At 33.4% G+C, this 20680-nt stretch overlaps 2 protein-coding genes across 6 annotated transcripts; one reads left to right on the forward strand and one right to left on the reverse strand.

The window, feature by feature from the left end:
- Positions 1-2183: 2183 nt before the first annotated feature.
- LOC125419418 (pentatricopeptide repeat-containing protein At2g20710, mitochondrial) lies at positions 2184-5271 on the reverse strand. Of its 3 annotated transcripts, XR_007238370.2 has the most exons (3): positions 4868-5271; positions 2661-4015; positions 2184-2496 (listed from the first exon to the last, which is right to left on the reverse strand). XR_007238370.2 is itself a non-coding variant. In XM_048465299.2 (2 exons), the coding sequence occupies exons 1-2, from the start codon at positions 5138-5140 to the stop codon at positions 2780-2782; spliced, it is 1509 nt and encodes a 502-aa protein (XP_048321256.2). In that variant the 5' UTR covers positions 5141-5271; the 3' UTR covers positions 2184-2779. The 3 variants fall into 3 exon arrangements, 2 of the variants coding, with proteins under 2 accessions (XP_048321256.2, XP_048321257.2); XM_048465299.2 differs by having other exon boundaries at positions 2184-4015; XM_048465300.2 differs by having other exon boundaries at positions 2184-4062; positions 4868-5008.
- A 1804-nt stretch (positions 5272-7075) lies between these two features.
- On the forward strand, positions 7076-13174 carry LOC107432981 (probable disease resistance protein At4g27220). Of its 3 annotated transcripts, none has more exons than XR_009634688.1 (3): positions 7076-7296; positions 8385-11389; positions 12439-13174. XR_009634688.1 is itself a non-coding variant. In XM_060812491.1 (2 exons), exon 2 carries the CDS (start codon positions 8387-8389, stop codon positions 11315-11317), a length of 2931 nt encoding a protein of 976 aa, XP_060668474.1. In that variant the 5' UTR covers positions 7076-7296; positions 8385-8386; the 3' UTR covers positions 11318-12323. The 3 variants fall into 3 exon arrangements, 1 of the variants encoding a protein (XP_060668474.1); XR_009634687.1 differs by having other exon boundaries at positions 8385-11382; XM_060812491.1 differs by lacking the exon at positions 12439-13174 and having other exon boundaries at positions 8385-12323.
- The last annotated feature ends 7506 nt before the right edge of the window (positions 13175-20680 follow it).

Consider the following 20680-nt stretch of genomic DNA (forward strand, 5'->3'; position numbering starts at 1 on the left):
CAGTCTAAAAATATGGAAAAATATATGGAAAAATGATCGGTCATTGGATTTCAAACTTATTACACGGACAGCTCGGATGACAGGACAGCTCGGATGACAGACTGACTCATGTGAGAAATATTTGACAAAATGGGTGAAGCCTTCCCGCTCGCACCATCGTTCTAGCGACGAACCTTACCTCTTCAAAATTTCCAAATCCAACTTCAGGGTTGACCTTCCTCTTCTCCTCTTCTCCTCTTCTCCTCTACTTCGTGTTGCAAAATGAAGACCTTCTTTTCTGAAAGTGTGAATAGCCCCCCTACGGGTTTAGAGCATGCGCGTTTAAAAGAGTCCCACTTTCACCTTCTTTTTTCCTTCTTTGATTTTTATGCTTGTCCTCTCTCTTTTACCTTCTCATGCCTATCATGTTAGTGTAAATCCATGTTAGTATAAATCCATAAGTGTTATACAGAAAGCTTACTGGTGTGGGGGAGAAAAGTGGGCTTGGACGGTGGGCAAATGTTTGATGATTAAATTTGGTGGGTTCCCTTTTTTACCTTGAGGGATCAAATCACATAAAGGTTATACCTTATTTTAGTGTGTAGATGGAAAAGTCACTGAAGCTGAACAGTGAATTCGTGTTTTTTCTGTAGTCTTCTTCCAAGGACTTATGAAGAGCTCGTTGAGGGTTTCAATGAGTTAAATCGAGAGCATAAAAAAAAAAAAACAAAATAATAAAAAAAAAAGGAAATGATGTCAGTTTTCTAAAAGCTGTCATCGAAAGGGCGAAAAATCGACGTTTTTCTATAAAAACATCGATTTTTCTCATTTTGATGATGATTTTCTAGAAAATTTTTGCCTTTTTTTTTTATTTTATCTTTTTGTGACAATCGAGAGCATAAGTTCCATTGCCAAACTATCTTCCAAACAAATTCCTTACCAATCTATTGGTTTTGTAAAGTGCGGACTTTGCCTGTAAACAACACTTTTTTTTTTTTTTTTGGGGGAAAAATCTCATTTTATTGTTTCCAAAGCCCAGCAGTTGCCAAAACAATATCTTTTTTACCCACCAACAAAAGCAAAACCATTCCAAATCAAAGCAAAACAAACCAAAACCCATACCAAATAAAAAAAAATAAAAAAACACTCAGACTTTTTTTTCTTCTTTTTTTTTTTTTTTTTAAGAACATAATTGAACCAAAGTGAAGTTATAGAAAAACACAAAAAAGAAGAGAAGAGGAGAAGAGGAAGGTCAGCCATGAAGTTGGATTTGGGAATTTTGAAGAGGTAAGGTCCGTTGGTGGAACGGTGGTGTGAGAGGGAAGGCTTCCCTCATTTTGTCAAGTATTTTTCATTTGAGTCAGTCTGTCATTTGAGCTATCAGTACGATAAGTTTAAAATCCAATATATGACAATTTTTCCATGTTTTATGACTATACCATTTTGATCAGGTCGGATCAGATAATAGAAAATCTTTATATATATATATATATATACATAATTTATATAATATAATATTTAAACGGACTAAAAAGTTAAAAATTGAAATTAGAAGGGTTAAATTACAACATTTTAAATTCTAAGCCCTCAAGTGTAACTTTTTCAAATTATAGCATATAAAAATGCAATTAACTAGATAATTTATGATTTCACCAAAAACACTCAATGATTTATGGATTTACTCCTTAAGTGTCTTCTGATAATATGGTATTTTGATTTTGATTTATTTATTTATTTATTTTATTTGTTCTATCTAAATGTGTATAATTTGCTTTCCTCCGAACGCTAGTTGGTATTAGTTAGGCATCTAAGCTAACGATAAAATTAAGGGAGAAAAAAACCAACTAGACTTTTGTTGCTTTTCTGTTTGTATTGCAAGAAAATTCCGCGACATGTAAACAAAAAAATAGTCTCTCTTGCAAACATTCATTTAAAACTCTTCTCCCTACTCTTTTGTTGAGAAACAGTGAACAAAAAACAGTAACAAATTGGTCTAAAATGTCAGCCGTTAGTGGTCTAAAACGTTGATACGTTGTACGTAATGATTGAGACATTCTAATTTAAATTCTAAACTTTGCTAATTGCCAAATTAATAGATAAAAAATAAAAGAAAAACGAAAGTATATCTCAAGGAGTAGGGTTACACTCAAAGCAGCGTCATTTTCTTAAAATCACACAATTCCGATAAAAATCAAGCAATCAAATTGAAAATGTTTCCACTACCGAAGGCAATAGCACATTTGTGACACATTATAAATACCAAAAATCACATGATGGCAGTAGAAGTAATTTTATCAAGAATGAGGAATTGTGCAGAGTGATAAGAAAATTTAGTCCTTACACCGAGTTCATTTTTATGACAGATCAAATTCTTTCGTCTTTTTTTGACGTCCTTGCTCATATTCTTTGATCACTTCCTTCACATTCTGTTTTACTCATGTCTTCTCTTTTGTACTCTTCTCGAGGATTGTCACAGAGAACAAAAATTTGGAACAGATTTGATGGAAGTAACACAGTCTTTAACCAAAAAGTCATTGGAAGTTAATTGCAAGATTTCCATGAGTGGAGAAAAATGAAATATTCAAGAGTTTTTATGATAAATTCACATTAATAACATGAGATGGAAATGAAAATTAGGCAGATATTTGAGGGCGCAAGATTAGAGTTTGTTGCATACTAACCTCACGGATAAATAAATCAAGCTTCATATTTGTCGATAATGTCGCTCAAAAGTTCCACTATTCACTTCCACTTCCTAAGTGTATAAAGAATCAGGCATTTGTTTCAAGCATGCTCTACTTTAGCCACCCCCCTCCTCGACTGCTAAAAGTTTTGAAGGTTCTTCATCTCCATCCATAGCATTTTCTAAAAGTCCAAATGGTAATGGTGAGTTTGGTTCCCCATCTTTAATATAATCCAACACTTTCTGCTGAATATCCCAGGATACAAAACCCTTATCCCTAGCTAGTCTAATAATTTCCTCTGCTCCCTCCAAATCTCCTTTTCCTTTCAAATAATCTAAAGAAACAGCTATATAGTACTTGTAGGGCCTCCAAAAGGACCTGGCAACAGAAATTTCTTGTTTTGTAGCTTCAACAGCCTTCTGCATTTGATTATGTTTAAAATACCCTGATGCTAAATAACGCCATGTCTTTTCATCCGGTTTTCCCCCCTTTTCTATCACCCGGGTAAGAAGGCATTCAGCCTTTCCTAAAAGACCTTTTCTGCAACAAGCACGGATTAAATAGTTTGGCATGCGGATATCATAGCATAAATTCCTGGATTCCCACTCCTCAAAGATTTTCTCTGCAGTTTCAATGTCATCAAACTTCAATAGAGAGGTTATCATCCTCATATAACCCCGATTAAACACCCTCACCTGCTTATTGAAAAGTTCCCATAATCTTAGCACTTCATCTTTCTTCCCTATTACAGCGTATTGCGTAAGAATGAACTCAAAGGCTATAGACTTTTTATTTGCAGTTGATATCATTTCCTCTGATTTCTTCAACATTAACAAAGCTTTGTCCACAAGGCCAGCTTTTATAAATCCATTTGCTGCGGTTGAATAAGTAGCCCAATCCAAAACTTCAGGGTTAGTTTCCATCTTTGTCAGAATTTTCTTAATTCCATCTACATCAGAATTAGCTGCATATGCACTGATCTGAATGCCATATGTAATTTTGTCATTGCCAATGCCCTTCTCTTCCATCTCATGCAAGAGATTTTCCATTTTTTCATAACATCCAGTTTTATAATATAGATTAAGCAAAGTATTATAAGACAGTATTGACCTTGCTAACCCCATGTCCCTCATCTGTTGCATAACAGCCTCTGCTTTTTCCACTAGTTCTGCACGAGCATAACAATTGAGGAGAGCACTATAAACCTCAAGGGATTTCAATTGTCTTGGAACACTGTTAAAATAATTCTCAGCTTGCTCTATCCCATGAACTTTTGAGATCAGGTCCAGTCGAATGGCAACATGACCGTATGAAAGTGGATAATATCTTTTTTCGGTCATCCACATAGATATCTTTGAACCAAAAAATCTAATTAGAATCGGGGTTTCAGGTAAATAAGCTGAAAGAGATAATAAATTTCAAAAAGCCGCCTTAGCATCTCCAAAACCAAAAGAGTTAGAATGCTTTATTTGCTAACAGTTGCATTTAAAAGTGAAGCGATGATTTGTGCAATTCTCAAAAACCAAACTGTCATAGGGTACTCGAATTCTTCAGATGAGTATTCCTCGAATTCTTCAGATGAGTATTCTTTCTTCTACACTAAACGAGTATTGTTTCTTTCTTTCTTTTTTTTCTTTTTTTCCCCTTTTTTGGGTTGGGGGGTGGTGTTCTTGTTGTTGTTGTTGTTGTTGGTGACATAAGTAATATTGTGAGTGCTATAAATTTAATGTATACAACATACAATGCTCCAGGGGAATCTGAAAGACTAAGAATTCTCCATGAATTTCCATCTAATCCTACTCTCACAGTCTCACTCAGTGCTTGTGCCTTACTATGGTACCGTTTGTACCTAGTTTGGTTTCCCTAGAAAGCAAGCATCAATATGTTTACAAATAAAATTGAACATGAAGCATCATTGCAAACCTATGGGTGGTTTTATTGGTATAATACTGAAAACACCAATTTTCAAAATCTTCACCGAAGGCATATTTACTTCCCCTCTAGGTCACAGAATCTCTGAGAGAATTTTCTTAACAAAGTTCATGAGGGCTAAAATAATAACAAAATGATATTCACTTTTAAGCAACTATTTATATTGTAAAATGATGTTAATGTAAACATAAAAGACATTCAAAAAATTTTTTTTTTTCAAAATTTTCATGGAAATTTATAGCACAAAAGGATGAGAAACACAGGTGTTGTACCTCAAGCGCGTGGCTATAGCGTCCGTAATGCCTGAGCTCTTTGATGATATCGAGGAGACCAGTTTTGCTAACATATTGGCGATCGTGGACCCATTGATCGAGAACCGGAACGACGGAGACCTTTGGATCTCCGATTGGGGAAATCTTACGGTACAGAGCGTCCACCGGTTGTTTCCAGGAACTTCTAGGGGATGTTGAGTAGTTGTAGTAATAAGAGACGCTCAACAAGCTTCTCGTTCTCGGTGAACCAAAATGGTTGCCGAAGAATTTCATGATGGAGTTGAAGCTCGAAACCTTCTTCTTCTTCGACGTGACAATGGCTTAAGCCTTCAAGCCAAGGAGGATGACGAAGATGAAGAAGGCTTCAGTCTTATAAGGCGCTGTCTTTTGCGGCCTTTTTATTTTATTTTCTTTTTTTAACTTTCGCTAAAGCACAGAAACTAAAAAGTTTTGTCGTATGACTAAAGCACTAAGACAAAAAAGTTTTGTCGTATAACCATGATATTTTACGACACATCGTTTTGAATGCATCTCGAATGCCATCTGCAATACAAAGAATGCTTGTTACCAATTATTACCACTGAATGTATATATACATATATGGCAAAACCGCTTTAGCTGTCTCAACTCCCATGCACGCCAAGTCCCTTTTGTTTTTCAACTTGATCACTTTTATATTAGGATTATTTCATTTTATTTTTTCCCAAAAAAAAAAAAAAATAAAGAAGAAAAACTATAATATAATTGTTGTATGGGTGATTCTTTAAAAAAAAATTGTTCTATAGGTGATATGATGCAATAAATTCCCTTTAAAAATTTGGTTTTTTTAATCACAATGTATTTCATTATATTCACAGACAAAATAAAAAGAAAAATTATTAACTTTCTTAGTCCTTAAACTATATTTATATTTGCATTTTAATCATTTTTTATAAACTATTTGCACTTTCATTTTTAAACTAATTTGGTTTCTAAATTTAAAGTTTTGATGAATATAGTTTTAAAATTATTTATTATATAACTTTTACCAGTTTTGCAACATGCAATATTTTTAATGAAATATGTAAAAATCTTATGAGTTCATCTGATTTTGTAATTATTATTATTATTTTTTTTTGGTTGCAGTAAGTAACGATCAAAATGCACTAATTAAGAACCAAAGTGTCAAAAAAATCTTAAAAATTAAGAACCAAAGTGTCAAAAAAATCTTAAAAATTAAGAACCAAATTGTCAAAAAAATTTAAAAATTAAAGTACAATTGTGGGTATAATTTAGGAAGTAATATAGTTAATAACCCTAAAAGAATGATAAGCTCTTCACTTTTCTAGACTACTTGGATAACCCAAGCATTGATTCTATTGTACATCCAGTCATAAGCACTGGCGGAGAATATCTTTTTACAGATACCAAAGATGTTAGTTGCATAAATACATAGAGCTCATTTTAAGCATTTTCCATAATGTCTATGTTTTTAATAACAATTTAGTAAGTACCCTGCACTTTGAACCTTTTTAAGTTCAAAATAATGGTAGCCTGAATGTTTGAGAGTAGCTGGAACTAGATGGGACAACCATCTTTAAGCTTAACCAGAATTTGGCGACAACAAATTATATGGAGCAATATGAGCATTCCAGACCCACACATTAAAAATAATTTAGGAAAATCACTTAATTTAGTTTTAATTTCGTAAATATAGAGATTTAATATTTTCTTTTTAATTTCGTAAATATAGAGATTTAATATTTTCTTTCCTTCTTTGTTTAGGGATATTTTTTAATTATGGGATTTTAGTAATTTGTTATTTTTGTTTGATGAGTATCACTTCCAAACTGCGAGTCTGCAACATAATTTCTAAAAAGCCTTTATGTTAAGTTTCTTGTAAGAATTAAAGGTTGAATAGGACATGTAACTTGTAAATTACCTACCAGGCTGATATTTCCAGAACACTGTTTATAATATATATATATATATATATATCTATAAACAGAGAGAAAGGGTACGACACGATCCACCGTATGCGGATCTGTATCAAATCTGATGCTTTTTAAAAAATAAAAAAATCAATTTTAATACGAATCTGAATGTAGATGGACTGCACTTAAAAATTGCCGTGTATGTGTCATAACTTTTGTTTGATTCTTATTTTCTTATTTAGGCTGTCAACATACATGTCAGAGAGGACCACTTGCACCAAAAAATTACCAATAAAACATTAATGGACAATGAATCCATTCCAAGTCCTACCTTATCCATTCCTTCTTGTGTTTTTGCACACAATTTCACCAGGACCGTTGACTATGACTTTGAAGTTCCCAAATAGGAGTTCGAGTTCTTGGATCTAAGCATACCACTAGTTACTTCCTCATCAGATTAGGAATTCAGAAAGGAGCTTTTTCATTCATCCCATTGTAATCGAACTGATAACCAAGGTAAATGCTCTAAGATTCTGATTTACTGTTTGTCTCACTAGATGAGCTTGTTCAGGTAGGTTCTCTTAGCTTGCATGCCTATATTGAAGTGGGGTTTCCTCCTAGTACTGCCACAGGGCAATTTTTCGTTGAATTGTTTTATCATGCTAAGAATGTTTTATGGATTTATGAAATGTGAATGCTTTAGTGTAAGTTGCAAGTAGAGGAACCACCATCCAGTGGCCTTTTATCTTTATGGCTTATTCACATTCAGAATAGGTGTCTAGTCACTCTGTGATGGATGTTTGGTTGGCCTTGGTTGAGATACTTTTGCTTAATCAGTTCATTTTTCTAATTAGTATTTAGTTTGAGTTAAAACATTTGCGTATCTCAACATGTTAGAATTGTACAATTAATATTTTGGTCTGTTGCTTTTTGTGTTCAAGTATATGTACAGCATGTACTAATTATGGCGTACATTGTAGAAGGTGTAAGCAATTTTGAGAGCAATCTGAATGTTTAAAGAGTATAGGAGGAGATATTGAGGAAGAGGTCAAATATGCAGAGATCTTGTGATGGAGAACATGAATAACGTATTTAATCTTATGTTTTATTAGGGCTCTAATTACTAACCAAATGATGAAAATTTATTCTTTTATTCTGTATATATTTTTACTCATTTTAATTTTCCTCTTCGATGATATTTTTCCATCTTAATTTCTTGTTTCATCTTGAAGTTGATTTAGAGAGAATTAATTATTATAAGTTATGAAACTTTAAAATTAGTGTAATCGAGCTTCTAATTAGATCATATGAAACAGTTGGTGTGGACTCATTAGTTTTTCTTTATGACTTATTCACCTTAAAAATAGATATCTTATTCTGTGGTGGATGGATGTTTGATTGGTCTTGGTTGTGATGCTTTTGCTTGGTTATTAGTTTATTTTTCTATTTCTTTTTTCTTTTGATAAAATGATTTTTCTAACAATAGATTTATTTGAGCCAAACATTTCCTTATTTAAATCACATAAAACACTCACCTGTTAGAAATATAGAATATTTTTTATTGTTGCTTTATGTATTCAAATATATAGTACATATTTTATTAGGTATGGAGTACGTAAAGAGTACAGCGAAAGTTGTAGAAGGTCTAAAAAATTTTGAGGGCATTGATGAAAAGATGGAGAAATTAAAAAGGAAATTCCAACATTTAAAGAGTAGAGAAGAAGATGTCAAGGAAGAGCTCAAATATGCAGAAGAATTATCATTGAAAAAACCAAGGAAAGTAGTTGAAAATTGGTTGACAAATGTTGGAAACATAAAGAATTCAATTGAGCAGATAGAGGAACAAGTTCGAGAAAGAAGATGGTTTTCATACATGCCGCTAGAAATGGAAATGGGCAAATTAACAGAACAAGTGACAGAACTCATTCAGCAAGGTGGATTTCCAGAGGGGCTTACACTTCAAGCACATGGTAACCAACCAATCGAGTTGATAACAACAAAATTAATCGGTCAAATGTTTCATCAACATAAGGCTGTGATATGGAAATACTTGGTGAGGAATAATGTCTCAAAACTTGGCGTATGGGGAATGGGGGGAGTTGGAAAAACAACCTTGCTTACCCATATTCACAATGAACTTAATGCTCATCAACAATTCTCTGTTTCTTGGGTGACTGTGTCACAGAACTTTAGTATCCATAAACTGCAGAATGACATTGCAAAAACTATAGGACTTCAAATAGAAAATAATGATGATGAGAGGAAAAGGGCTGCAAAGCTAGCACAACGCTTGAGAAATATGAAAAACTTTGTGCTCATCTTAGATGATTTGTGGCAAGATTTTCAATTAGAGAGGGTGGGAATTCCTAGTGGTCGAAGTGGATGTAAGTTGATTTTAACAAGTCGATCATTAAATGTTTGTCGAAGTATAAATTGCGAAGAGTATATTAAAGTGGAGCCACTTTCTGAGAATGAAGCTTGGGAGTTATTTACTGAGAAACTTGGGCATGGCAGAGCACTTTCTCCTGCAATTGAACCCATCGCAAAGTCACTTACAAAAAAATGTTCAGGTTTACCTCTTGCGATTATTTCCGTTGCGGGATCCATGAGGGAGGTGGATGACATAAGTGAGTGGAGTGATGCACTGGAAAAATTGAAAGAATCAGTGGCAGACCATGATGATGAAATGGGAATTGAGGTATTTAAAGTATTAAAATACAGCTACGATCAGTTGAAAGATCCAAAATTACAACAGTGTTTTATATATTGCTCGTTGTTTCCTGAAGACTTTGAAGTTGGAAGAGAAATGTTAATTGAGTATTTTATTAATGAGAGATTTATTGATGGATTGAGGAGTAGGCAGGCAGAATTGAATAGGGGCCACACCATATTGAATAAACTTGAAAATGTTTGCTTATTAGAAGGTGGTGTATCAATATATGGTGGGAGAAAGTATGTGAAGATGCATGATTTGGTAAGAAGCATGGCCATCCAAATTGGAAAAGAAAATTTTCAATATTCAGTAGAAACTGAAGAACAGTTAACAGAGATACTAAGGGAAGAAAAGTGGGCAAAGGATCTTACAAAGCTTTCTTTGATGAAGAAAGATATATCAAACATTCCTTCTAGTGCCTCACCAAAATTTCCTAGACTTACAACACTGGTGCTAAATGATTGTGGAGTACTATACATCATTCCAGATTGTTTTTTCAGTCGTATGCCTACGCTTAGTGTTCTTAATTTGTCTGGTACGAAAATTGGAAATCTGCCCACATCAATTTGTGAGTTGGTGAATCTAACTGCATTATGGCTGGAAGGTTGTTCGAGATTGGCATATGTACCATGTTTAGAAAATCTCAAGGCATTAAGAAGGCTGAACCTTAGATGGACAAGAATAAGAGAAGTGCCCCAAGGCATGGAAATGTTGTTGAATCTCAGATATCTCAATCTTGAAGAAACACTAATAGAAATGATACCAGATGGCATTTTACCCAAACTATCTTGTCTTCAATATCTTGGAATTGAAAATGAGATTGGGAGAGCAGGGTCATCTCCACCAAGGAAAGTGAGAGGAGAGGAGATAGTGAAGTTGAGAAAGCTTGAAACATTTAAAGGGTACTTGTATGATATGGACGACTTTAATAAATATGTAAGATGGCGGGAGAATAACAGAGGAGGCCCCAATAATTACCAACTTTTAGTGGGACCGAGCAGCGAATTTTATCGCCTGAGTGCTTTTGAAGGCTGTACGAGAAGTGTATGCTTGCAAAGATGCAAAATAAGTAAAAGTAAAAATGGAGAAGACTCAGACTCACTGCCTGTGCTCCCTACAGACGTCCAACTTCTCTGTATTCAAGATTGCAACGATGCCAGTAGTCTATGTGATATTGCGTCATTAAAGAATGCAACCCAGTTGAGCAATTGTTATATTGAGCGTTGTCAAGGGATGGAACATGTTGTTTGTTGTTGTTCCTGCAACCTTCCTCTCATCCAAAGTCTAGTATCACTAATTCTGATTGAATTGTGGGAGTTGAGGGCTTTGAATGAGAGAGAAATATGTTGTGCATCTGCATCTGCATCTGCATCATCATCATCATCAATACTACTCCAAACTCCTATGTTTTCCTCCCTTCAACGTTTACGCATAATTGGATGTCCAAAAATAAAGAGGTTGTTCATGCCCATACTGCTACCTAACCTTAAGAACCTAGTCCATTTGACAGTTCAACTTTGTGAGGAGATGGTGGAAATAACAGGAGAATCATCAGATGAAGATGAAGATGATGTTAACCAGGAAGCAGTAAGTACAAGTTGTATCATATCGGCTTCTCTCCCCAAATTAAGTATTCTCCACTTCCATGACCTTCCAGAATTGAAGAGATTTTGTTCCAAGGAAATTGTTTTTGACTCTCTCAAAGAAATTTGTATTAGTAGATGTCCGAAGCTGTCCTTCAATGGAGTACAACATGTTGAAACCGACTATAGTAAACATATATATAGTGTGGTTAATTCTCGCATAGTTGAGCGCATAAGATGAGGAATTTTAAGATGGTGATCTGGTCAGAAGTTGAAAGACAATCAAAGCATTGGACACATTTGGAGGTCTGTCGTAAGTGTAATTCCTCTTTGTACAAATCTTCATCACACAGCTGTTGCTCTTCTTCACCATTAATCATCATCTTCTGGCCTTGTATAATGAGTAATGAAATTCCAACATTTTTTTTTTTTTTAATAACAGACACACAAAAAATAATAATAATACATATTGTTATTCTACTTTTTTTTTTTTTGAATATTTTATCACTTTAGATTTCGCAAATCTAGATCCGTTAATTACTAAGCTTCTTATTTATTTTGGTTTTTAAAAATTGAGTAGCGCAGTCTGTTATCAATCATTAGTAAAATTAATATTTGAATTTTTCATACTTTCTATTTTTTGTTGCAATTTTATTTTATTTTTTGGAAACTTCAATGACATTAGGAAGAAAAGTTCAATACATCAGCAATAATTTTTCATACTTTCTTTTGTCTGCAATTTTAAAAGAACAATCCGTTCCCTTTTTATTTTATTTTATTTTTTTAATTTTTCTATTATATGTTGGTAATATAGTATATTAAATTCGCGGGGTGACTAGTGATGAACATGATGAACACATCTAACATTCATGGTTACATTTTGGTGATTAGCTAACATTTGGTGCAGGTTTCATAATTTTTAAGACTATGTTGTTGGTTATTTATTCAGGGAATGATGATCACCGATCCTTCAAGTTAAGAGAGGAAAATGCATGCATTATTAATATATATAGTGATTTTGACACTGTATATTAAAGTGAAATTAATGAGTCAAATGAGTAGTGTATGCTCTTTTACCCAAAAAAGAAAAAAAAAAATGAGTGGTTTATGCTAACCTCAAACAATTTATTTTTTTAAGAATAAAGTGTACCTTATATTTTTGAGTAAAGTTTTTATGTTTCATGATCAGATTTTGATAAAATAAATAACACCTTTTTTTTTTTTTTTTTAATCATTGGAGTGTGGTGATTCAAACTCAGAATCATGATATTAGAAAGCAATGGTTTGAGTTGGCTTTGAGGACATTTGATATGCATGACTATACTATATTAATTCTAGTTTTAATAATCTCATTTCGTGCAGGAAAGTATTTTTGGTGGGTTTCAGCCTATTAAGTTCTGGTTGCTCTTGGATTCCTACCACATAATTAAGCTCTGGTTATGGTTTAAAAGAAGCAATATCGGAGACGAAGAAGCTTGTCAGAGGTGAAGAAGCTGATGGAGGCGGGGTGCATTCCTCTGCTTATCAAGACGCTTGAGGCTAAATCGAAGAGCACCACAGAGGTCGCGGTGCAGGCAATCTCAAGCTTGGTAACTCTTTCTCAGAATTGCAGAGAAGTAAGAAGGGATGACAAAAGTGTGCCAAATTCGGTCCAGTTGCTTGATCCAAGTCCACAGAAGACTTAGAAGAAGAATGCAGTTTTCTAGCTTGCTTCACTTTCTTCAAGTAAATAATGGAAGAAGTTGATTTTATATGGAGCAATCGGATACTTGAAGAAGCCAACAGAGACTGACATCCCCGCGGCCAGGAAACTGCTTGAAAGACTGGTAAGAGGGAAGTTGAGAAGTCAGACTCCTGAAGTTGAGAAGCTGCTTCTGGTGTCGTTTATCAGGAAATAGGGGGAAGAAAATGCTAGTACCCTTATGCATGATGAAAGTATCATAAATATATTTGGTATTTTGGTTGTTTCATTGTCTATGTGAAAAAAAGTAGTTCATGATATGAACTTTGGTGCACATGCTTTGCTAATCTGTCTTAAAAAAAATGTTGTACTACTTTATAAAATGTATAATCTCTATAATTCTATGAGTTTTCTATTTTTCTTTTTCCCATTTATTTTGTTAGCTTCATCTTAGAAAGAGCTTGATTTTATGTTTCTCTCAGTATTGTCTTTATCTATTCTGTACAAAATAATCATATTTCTAGTTTACTATGCTCTATTTATTACTCCTCCTGACCTGGTAGGCCTTTTGAATTAGATGAAATCATTTAACTTTGGCGGGTTTGAGTTCTACATGATGAAATTTTATTCTTTATGTCAAATTTGCTCAAAAGGGTCGGATTTGACCCACCTCTCAGGTATTAATTGCTTTGAAATTCTATTTTAGGCGATCTTTTGTCACAAATTTGTCAATTTACTTGTATATTTCTGTCCATAACCAAAATGAATTCCGTCTAGTCATTAAAAAATAAAATTAAGTATATTTGTAGAAGGAGCCATAAATGTTTACCAGTTTGATCAGTTTTATTGTGGATATAGTGAAGGGTTTTCTCTTTTCGTCCCCCAAGCTGCAATTTATGTAACACTACCGTTATTATTCTATTTATAAAAAAGTTTATGATCATATTAAGAGCCTGCCAAATTACTTGAGTAATTTTTATAATAAGTGAAGAAACTTTGGAATGATAGCGTTCTATGAACAATTACATATATATAGAATAAGACACACATATAAAAGGAAACTAATAAAGACTAATCCCTAATTATGTGCAAGTGAATAAAGGTTTTTCATTTCCAACTTGCAAGTAATTGTTTGAAATAGATGACTTGCAAGGCCCTTGGTTAGTACATCTGTAAGTTGTCCATTTGTACAAATGGTGTGCATATAAGTCCATTGTCCAACTTCTCCTTAATGAAATGTCTATCCACTTCGATACGTTTGGTCTGATCATGCTGCACTGGATTATGAGCTATATTAGTAGCTGATTTGTTGTCATGATCTAGCTTTATTGTTTCTTCCCATTTGATCCCAAAGTCTAGGAGTATGATCTTTAGCCATAACAATTCACAAATTCCATGTGCCATAATCTTCAGCTTCTACACTAGATCTAGCCATCACATTCTGCTTCTTATTATGTAACTAGGTTTCCTCTAATGGATGTACTATAACCTGATGTAGACCTACGATTTACAATTGATCCTGTCCAATCTCCATCAGTATATGTTTCTATATCTAGTCTTTTGTTCTTCCCAAATAATATACCCTTTCTAAGCGTAGACTTCAAATAACGAAGAATTTTATAGATTTGCCTCCATATGTGGTTCTTTTGGTGCATGCATAAATTGGTTGACTACACTTATAGCATAAGCTATATCTCGCCGGGTACATGACAAATAGATTAATTTTCCTACTAATCTTTGATACATTCCTTTATCAACTATAGCATATTCTTTAGCTTCGAAAGGGCTTTTTTCGCTTGTTTAGTAAGGTCATGCTTTTCATTTTGATAGGAGTAGGTGCTTGCTGGGGCAGGTTTTGCTCAATTGGAGTATCAAATGGTTTGCATCCAACCATTCTAGTTTCCTTGAGAAGATCAAGTATATACTTCTATTGTGAGATTAAAATTCCATCCTTTGAGCAAGCCACTTGAATTCCAAGGAAATACTTTGGCCTTCCAAAATCTTTTATCTCAAACTCTTCTTCTACGAGCTTCTTCAGTTAATCTATTTCTTCTAAATCATTTCTAGTGATTATAATATCATATACATATACAATCAATGCTATCACCTTTCTTGTAGTTGGATGTTTGATGAAAAGGATATGATCTCCTTGACTCTGTTGATACTTCATTTCTAACATAGCTTTTGTAAACCTTCCAAACCATGCTCTAAGAGATTGTTTAAGACCATACAATGTCTTTTCCAACTTATGAACTATGTTGCCATCAACACACTTTTCTAGTCTAGAAGGTACTTCCTTGCATACTTCTTGCTCCAAGTCCCCACGTAAAAATGCATTTTGACATCAAATTGCTGTAAAGGTCAATCATAGAAGCAAAAGATAAAAAGACATGAATAGTGTTCATTTTTAACATTGGAGCAAAAGTTTCCTGATAGTCTATCGCATAAGTTTGAGTATATCCTTTAGCTACAAGTCTCTCTCAAGTGTACCATCTGCCTTGTATTTTACAGTAAATAACCACCTATATCCAACGGTCTTTTTCCCTTTAGGCAATTCCACCAATTCCTAGGTTTTATTTTTATCAAGAGCTCTCATCTCCTCATCCATGGCAAGTCTCCAACTTTTATACGTTAAGCCTTTTGAAATGGGATTCAAATAAGTGAGAAAAGCTTTACGAGTAGGTAATAATTTGTTAAATGAAATAAAATTGGAGATGGGATGTTGAGTGCATTTTCTCGTTCCTTTCCTAAAAGCTATTAGCAATCTCAAATTACTAGAAATATTTTCATAATTGAATTTTTCATCATTTTTAGATAAAGTTTCAAGTCGTTTACCTGCCATAGGTTCGACATCATGGACATGCAAGGGTTCTAGGCTAATCTGCTTCCTCCCTAAATAAACCTTTAGTGTAAAAGATTGATCATTGCATACCTCCTTTTCACTAAGATTGCAATCTGGTTTGGGCTGAGGATCATTGCATACCTCTACTATACCAAAATGGTAAACTAATGACACTAATTATGTGACTCTATACAAAAACTGCATTTCCTTAAAAAAAAAACTGCGACACTGAGCATAAAGCATTAGCTAAAATGCTAAAATTAGACGATGCTTTTACAATACAGGCATAATAACAACAATATGTGACTCTTTTTTTGCCATTGTTTTCTCTTTGAATAAAAAACATTAGCTGATGCTTTTATAAATAAAGCATCACTAAAAAAAAAAAAATTGATATTGGATGACGCTTTTGTGAAGAAAGCACCAGCTATTATAATTTTTTTTAAAAATTTATTCTAATTTTATTTGATTTTATTAATATAAAGAAGACTAACTATATCAAAGAAGAAAAACTATATTAAGTAGAAATGTACACAAAAATAAATAAACAATTTAATTAATTGATTTTGTTTTCAATGTTAATGTGATTAGTAAGTAAATTAAAAAAAAAAGTTGATATTAGACGACGCTTTTTATTACAAAAGCGGCGGTTATTATATTTTTGCTCAAAATTTATTCTAATGTTATTTAATTTTGAGAAGTATAAAGAACACTAAATATATTTGTTACAATTTTAGCAACACTAACATTCAACAAATTAATTAATAAAACAGATAAAAAACACAGAATTCATGAGGTTTGATTCATGATTGAATCTACGTCCTTGGAGCTCCACAAGGAGTTCAATGCACTATAACTGAATGTGTTTTACAGATTATATATAGTTCTCTTTCTTTGTTTTAGAAGCTAATCTAAAACCCATATACCATACCCAAGAATCCCCTTTTACAACCTTTCTCACCTCACAACTCTCACACAAGAGAATTCTAAAGAGAAAAACCTTAAAGAGAAAGAGAAAGAGAACTTCAATTATACTACACCAAAGAAAACGGTTGCTGCAGAAATGTTGTTGTAGAACTCTATTGTTGTTAGGATTCTTGGAAAACCTTTACGTGACTATGCCAACTTCTCTCTAAACCACCAAGCAAAAACTCACACTTTTGTTTAATGATATAAGGTGAACCGACGTAGTTTTGATGACAACAACTGTGCAGCAAAAATAACCTCAAGCTTGACTTCTTTGAATCATATAACCAACAATCTCCACCTTGATTCAAATAAGTCAAGCAATATAAAGCCCATTGAACTTCCTTTGCTTCTTAGCTCACTTTCTTCATTATCAACTTGTATCAACCTTGAGCAAACTTTTGTAAAAGTCAAGCTTGCTTAGAGGTAACACCTTAGTTCTCATATCTGTAGGATTATTTTCTATGGATATCTTTTCCAACTTTACCAAACCTTCCTCAACCACATCTCTATTAAAATGATATTTAATATCAATATGCTTAGTCTTCTCATGAAAAACTGGATTATTACAAAGTTGAATAGAACTTCGACTATCTGAATAAACCATTGCCTTTTGTTCTAACAACTTTAACTCTTCTAACATGCCTTTCAACCAAAGTGCTTCCTTTATAGCTGCTGTTGTTGCAACATATTGAGCCTCAGTTGTGGAGAGAGCTGAGACTGTAATTGTGATTTCCAACTAACACAAATGTCACGCACAGTAAATCTATAAGCTGAAGTAGATCTTCTTCTATCTTTATCTCCTCCATAATCAGCATCTACATAGCCTCAAAGTACCACACCATCTTTGCAATGATTAAATACTAAACCAAAATTTGAAGTTCCTTTTAAATACCTTAACATCCACTTTATAGCTTCCCAATGTTCTCTTCCTGGATTAGCCATATACCTACTCAAAACACTAAGCGCATGAGCCAAATCCTGTCTACAACAAATCATGATGTACATGATAGTACTAACTACACTGGAGTATGGAACGTAAGCCATTGTCTCTTTTTCTTCTTCAATGTTAGGACAAAGCTTTGCAGATAACTTGTAGTGATTTGACAAAGGAACACTTGCTGATCTCTATTCTGAAATTAAAAAGATAGAAAGGATTTTCCGAATATAATATTCCTGATTCAAGAATAACACTTCTTTCCTCTGTTTCCTTTAATACTCATTCTCAAAATCTTCTTTGCAGGTCCAAGCTCCTTCATATCAAATTTAGCTTTCAAAGCTTCCTTAACTTGATTGATATTCTCTAAACTTTGACCGGCAAGCAACATGTCATCCACATATAGAAGTAGATAAATTGAAAAATTAATATTTTTACATTTGTAATACAAACAACTATCATAACTACTTCTCTTAAAACCAATTCTAATTACATAGGTATCAAACCTCTTGTACAATTGCTTAGGAGATTGTTTCAACCCATATAATGACCTTTTTAATAGGCAAACCAGCTGCTGTTTTGAATTCTTCACCTCAAAACCCTTAGGTTGTTTCATATATATTGTCTCATCTAATTCTCCATGTGAAAAAGCCGTCTTAACATCTAGCTGCTCTAATTCCCAATTGAAATGAGCGACCAAAGATAGTATTTCTCTAATAGTTGTATACTTTACCATAGGAGAAAAGATTTCCTTGTAATCTATACTTTTTTACTTGTGTGAATCCCTTGGCCACAAATCTAGCTTTAAATCTTATAGGTTCTAAATCTGTCATACCTTCTTTCACCTTGAATATCCATTTATAATCTACCAACTTCTGACTTTTTGGTTTGGGAACTAAAATCTATGTTTGATTCTTATGTAGAGATTCAACTCCTCTAACATGGCATTTTGCCACTACTTAGCTTGTTTACCTTTTATTGCCTCATTATATAACTGTGGTTCATTTTTTGAAAGATCCTGATATGAAACCAAAGCAAACATATTATAATCAGAAGGATTAAATTTGATTGGGGTTCTTACCACCCTTCATTCTCTATCTCTAGCAAGTTGGTAACGTTGTAATGGATTATACTGCTGTGAGATGACAGATCTTTGATTTTGTTGAGGTGTTGTCTCCCCTTGAGGTACATCTACTTCTTCCAGTGGTTGTACTTGCTGAAATTCACCCATTTCACCTGCTGGCTGTTGAGTTTCTTTACTTCTTGGCTGGTTATAAGGCTCCACTTCAAACTGTACAGTATTTCTTGTAGTTGTTTTACTAGAATCTGCAACTTGGTCATTCAAACAAGACATTATATCTTCATTAAACAAAACATCTCTACTAATAATTGTTTTATAGCTTTTTTAGTCTCTAACCCATAGTTTATATCCTTTAAATCCCTTATAATAGCATAGAAAAATACATTTAAAAGATCTAGGATCAAATTTTCCATTATTATGATGTACATAAGCTGCACATCCAAAAACTTTCAGTTTTGTATAGTCTGCAGGGTAACCACTTCACTTTTCTTTTAGATTTTTCGACTCAATAGTTGTTGAAGGGCATCTATTAATTAAATATGCTGCTGTCATAATAGCCTTACCCCAAAAAAAGCTTTGATTAACCAGAACTAGTAAGCATACATCGAACATTTTCTAATAAGGTTCTATTCATCCTCTCAGCAACACCATTTTGTTAAGGAAAATATGGAACTGTTTAAAAATTATCAAATTCATAATTGCAAAACTCAAGACCATTAGCAGTTCTTAGAACTTTGAGTTTCTTGCTGGTTAGGTTTTGTACTAAAGCATGCCAAATTTTAAATTTTGTAAAACTTCACTTTTATGCTTTAAAAGAAAAACCCAAACTTTTCTAGAGAAATCATCAACAATAGATAAAAAATATCTATTACCTCCATGAGTTAGTGTTATTGAAGGTCCCCACAAATCTACATGTGCATAATCTAAGATTGAGGTTGATTTGTGTGAGTCTAGCTTGAAACTCAACTTATGTTACTTCCCCAAAACGCAATACTCATAGAATCTTACTTTACTGATCTTATTTGTTCAGTACTTGAAGCATTTTTTCACTAATGTGCCCCAATCTTCTATGCCATAGTTGTGTTTCATCATGATTTTTTGAACTTGCTACTGCAATAGACCCTATTACTGTCTGCCCTTGAAGAACATATAGTCCATTCCTCTTGATACCTTTCATAACTATCACAACTCCCTTTGAAATCTTCATTTGTCCATTTTCAAATTTGCAAGAGTATCTAGCTTCATCTAATACCCCAATAGAAATCAAATTTCTTTGCAAATCTAGTACGTACCTCACATTACTCAATATTCTAACCACTTCATCTGCCATTTTGATTGAGATATTGCCTATACCAACTACATTGCAAGCCATATTGTTTCCCAATCGAACCTGTCCACCACTAATCCTTTTGTAGTTCCTAAACCAATACTTTCTTGGACACATGTGAAAAGTGGAGCCTGAGTCTAGTATCCATTCTTGACTTGCTTGATCAATTGATACAGCAAGAACATCACCAATTTCACTCTCATTGCTTGCCAAAGCAGCATCTCCATCTTCCTAAGATCTTTCTCTATTTTCTCTGCTTTCTTTGTTCTTACTTTTATAACAATCTTTGATAAAATGGCCTCTTTTTGACAATAGAAGCATCTTTTTCCTCCTGTTCCGGACTTAGATATACTCTTCCCCCTAGATTTGGTTCTCCAATTATTGTTATACTTTCCAAAGTCTCTACTACCTTGCCTGCCTCTAGTAATAAGTCCTTCTCCATGTATATTTTCGTGTTTTTCAATTTTCATCTCTAATTCCTTGGATCTTAAAGAACTTATTACAATTTCAGTAGTTAGAACCTTTCTCCCATATTTAATTACATTCTTTACTACTTCTTAGCGTTCAGAAATTGAATTTAGCAAAATCACAACTTGGTGCTCATCTGAAAACTTCTCATTACAATTTGCTACATCTAAGCACAAAATATTTAACTCATCTAGATCCTTAGAAGGATTCATCTTGAATCCAAAAACATTTTCTCGAAGATATATTTTGTTGGGAAAAGATTTTCTAGAATATAATTGTTCTAATATTTTCCAAAGAGCAAA

The sequence above is a fragment of the Ziziphus jujuba genome, chromosome 11 (assembly GCF_031755915.1).
Source record: "Ziziphus jujuba cultivar Dongzao chromosome 11, ASM3175591v1".
NCBI classification, from domain to species: Eukaryota; Viridiplantae; Streptophyta; class Magnoliopsida; order Rosales; family Rhamnaceae; genus Ziziphus; species Ziziphus jujuba.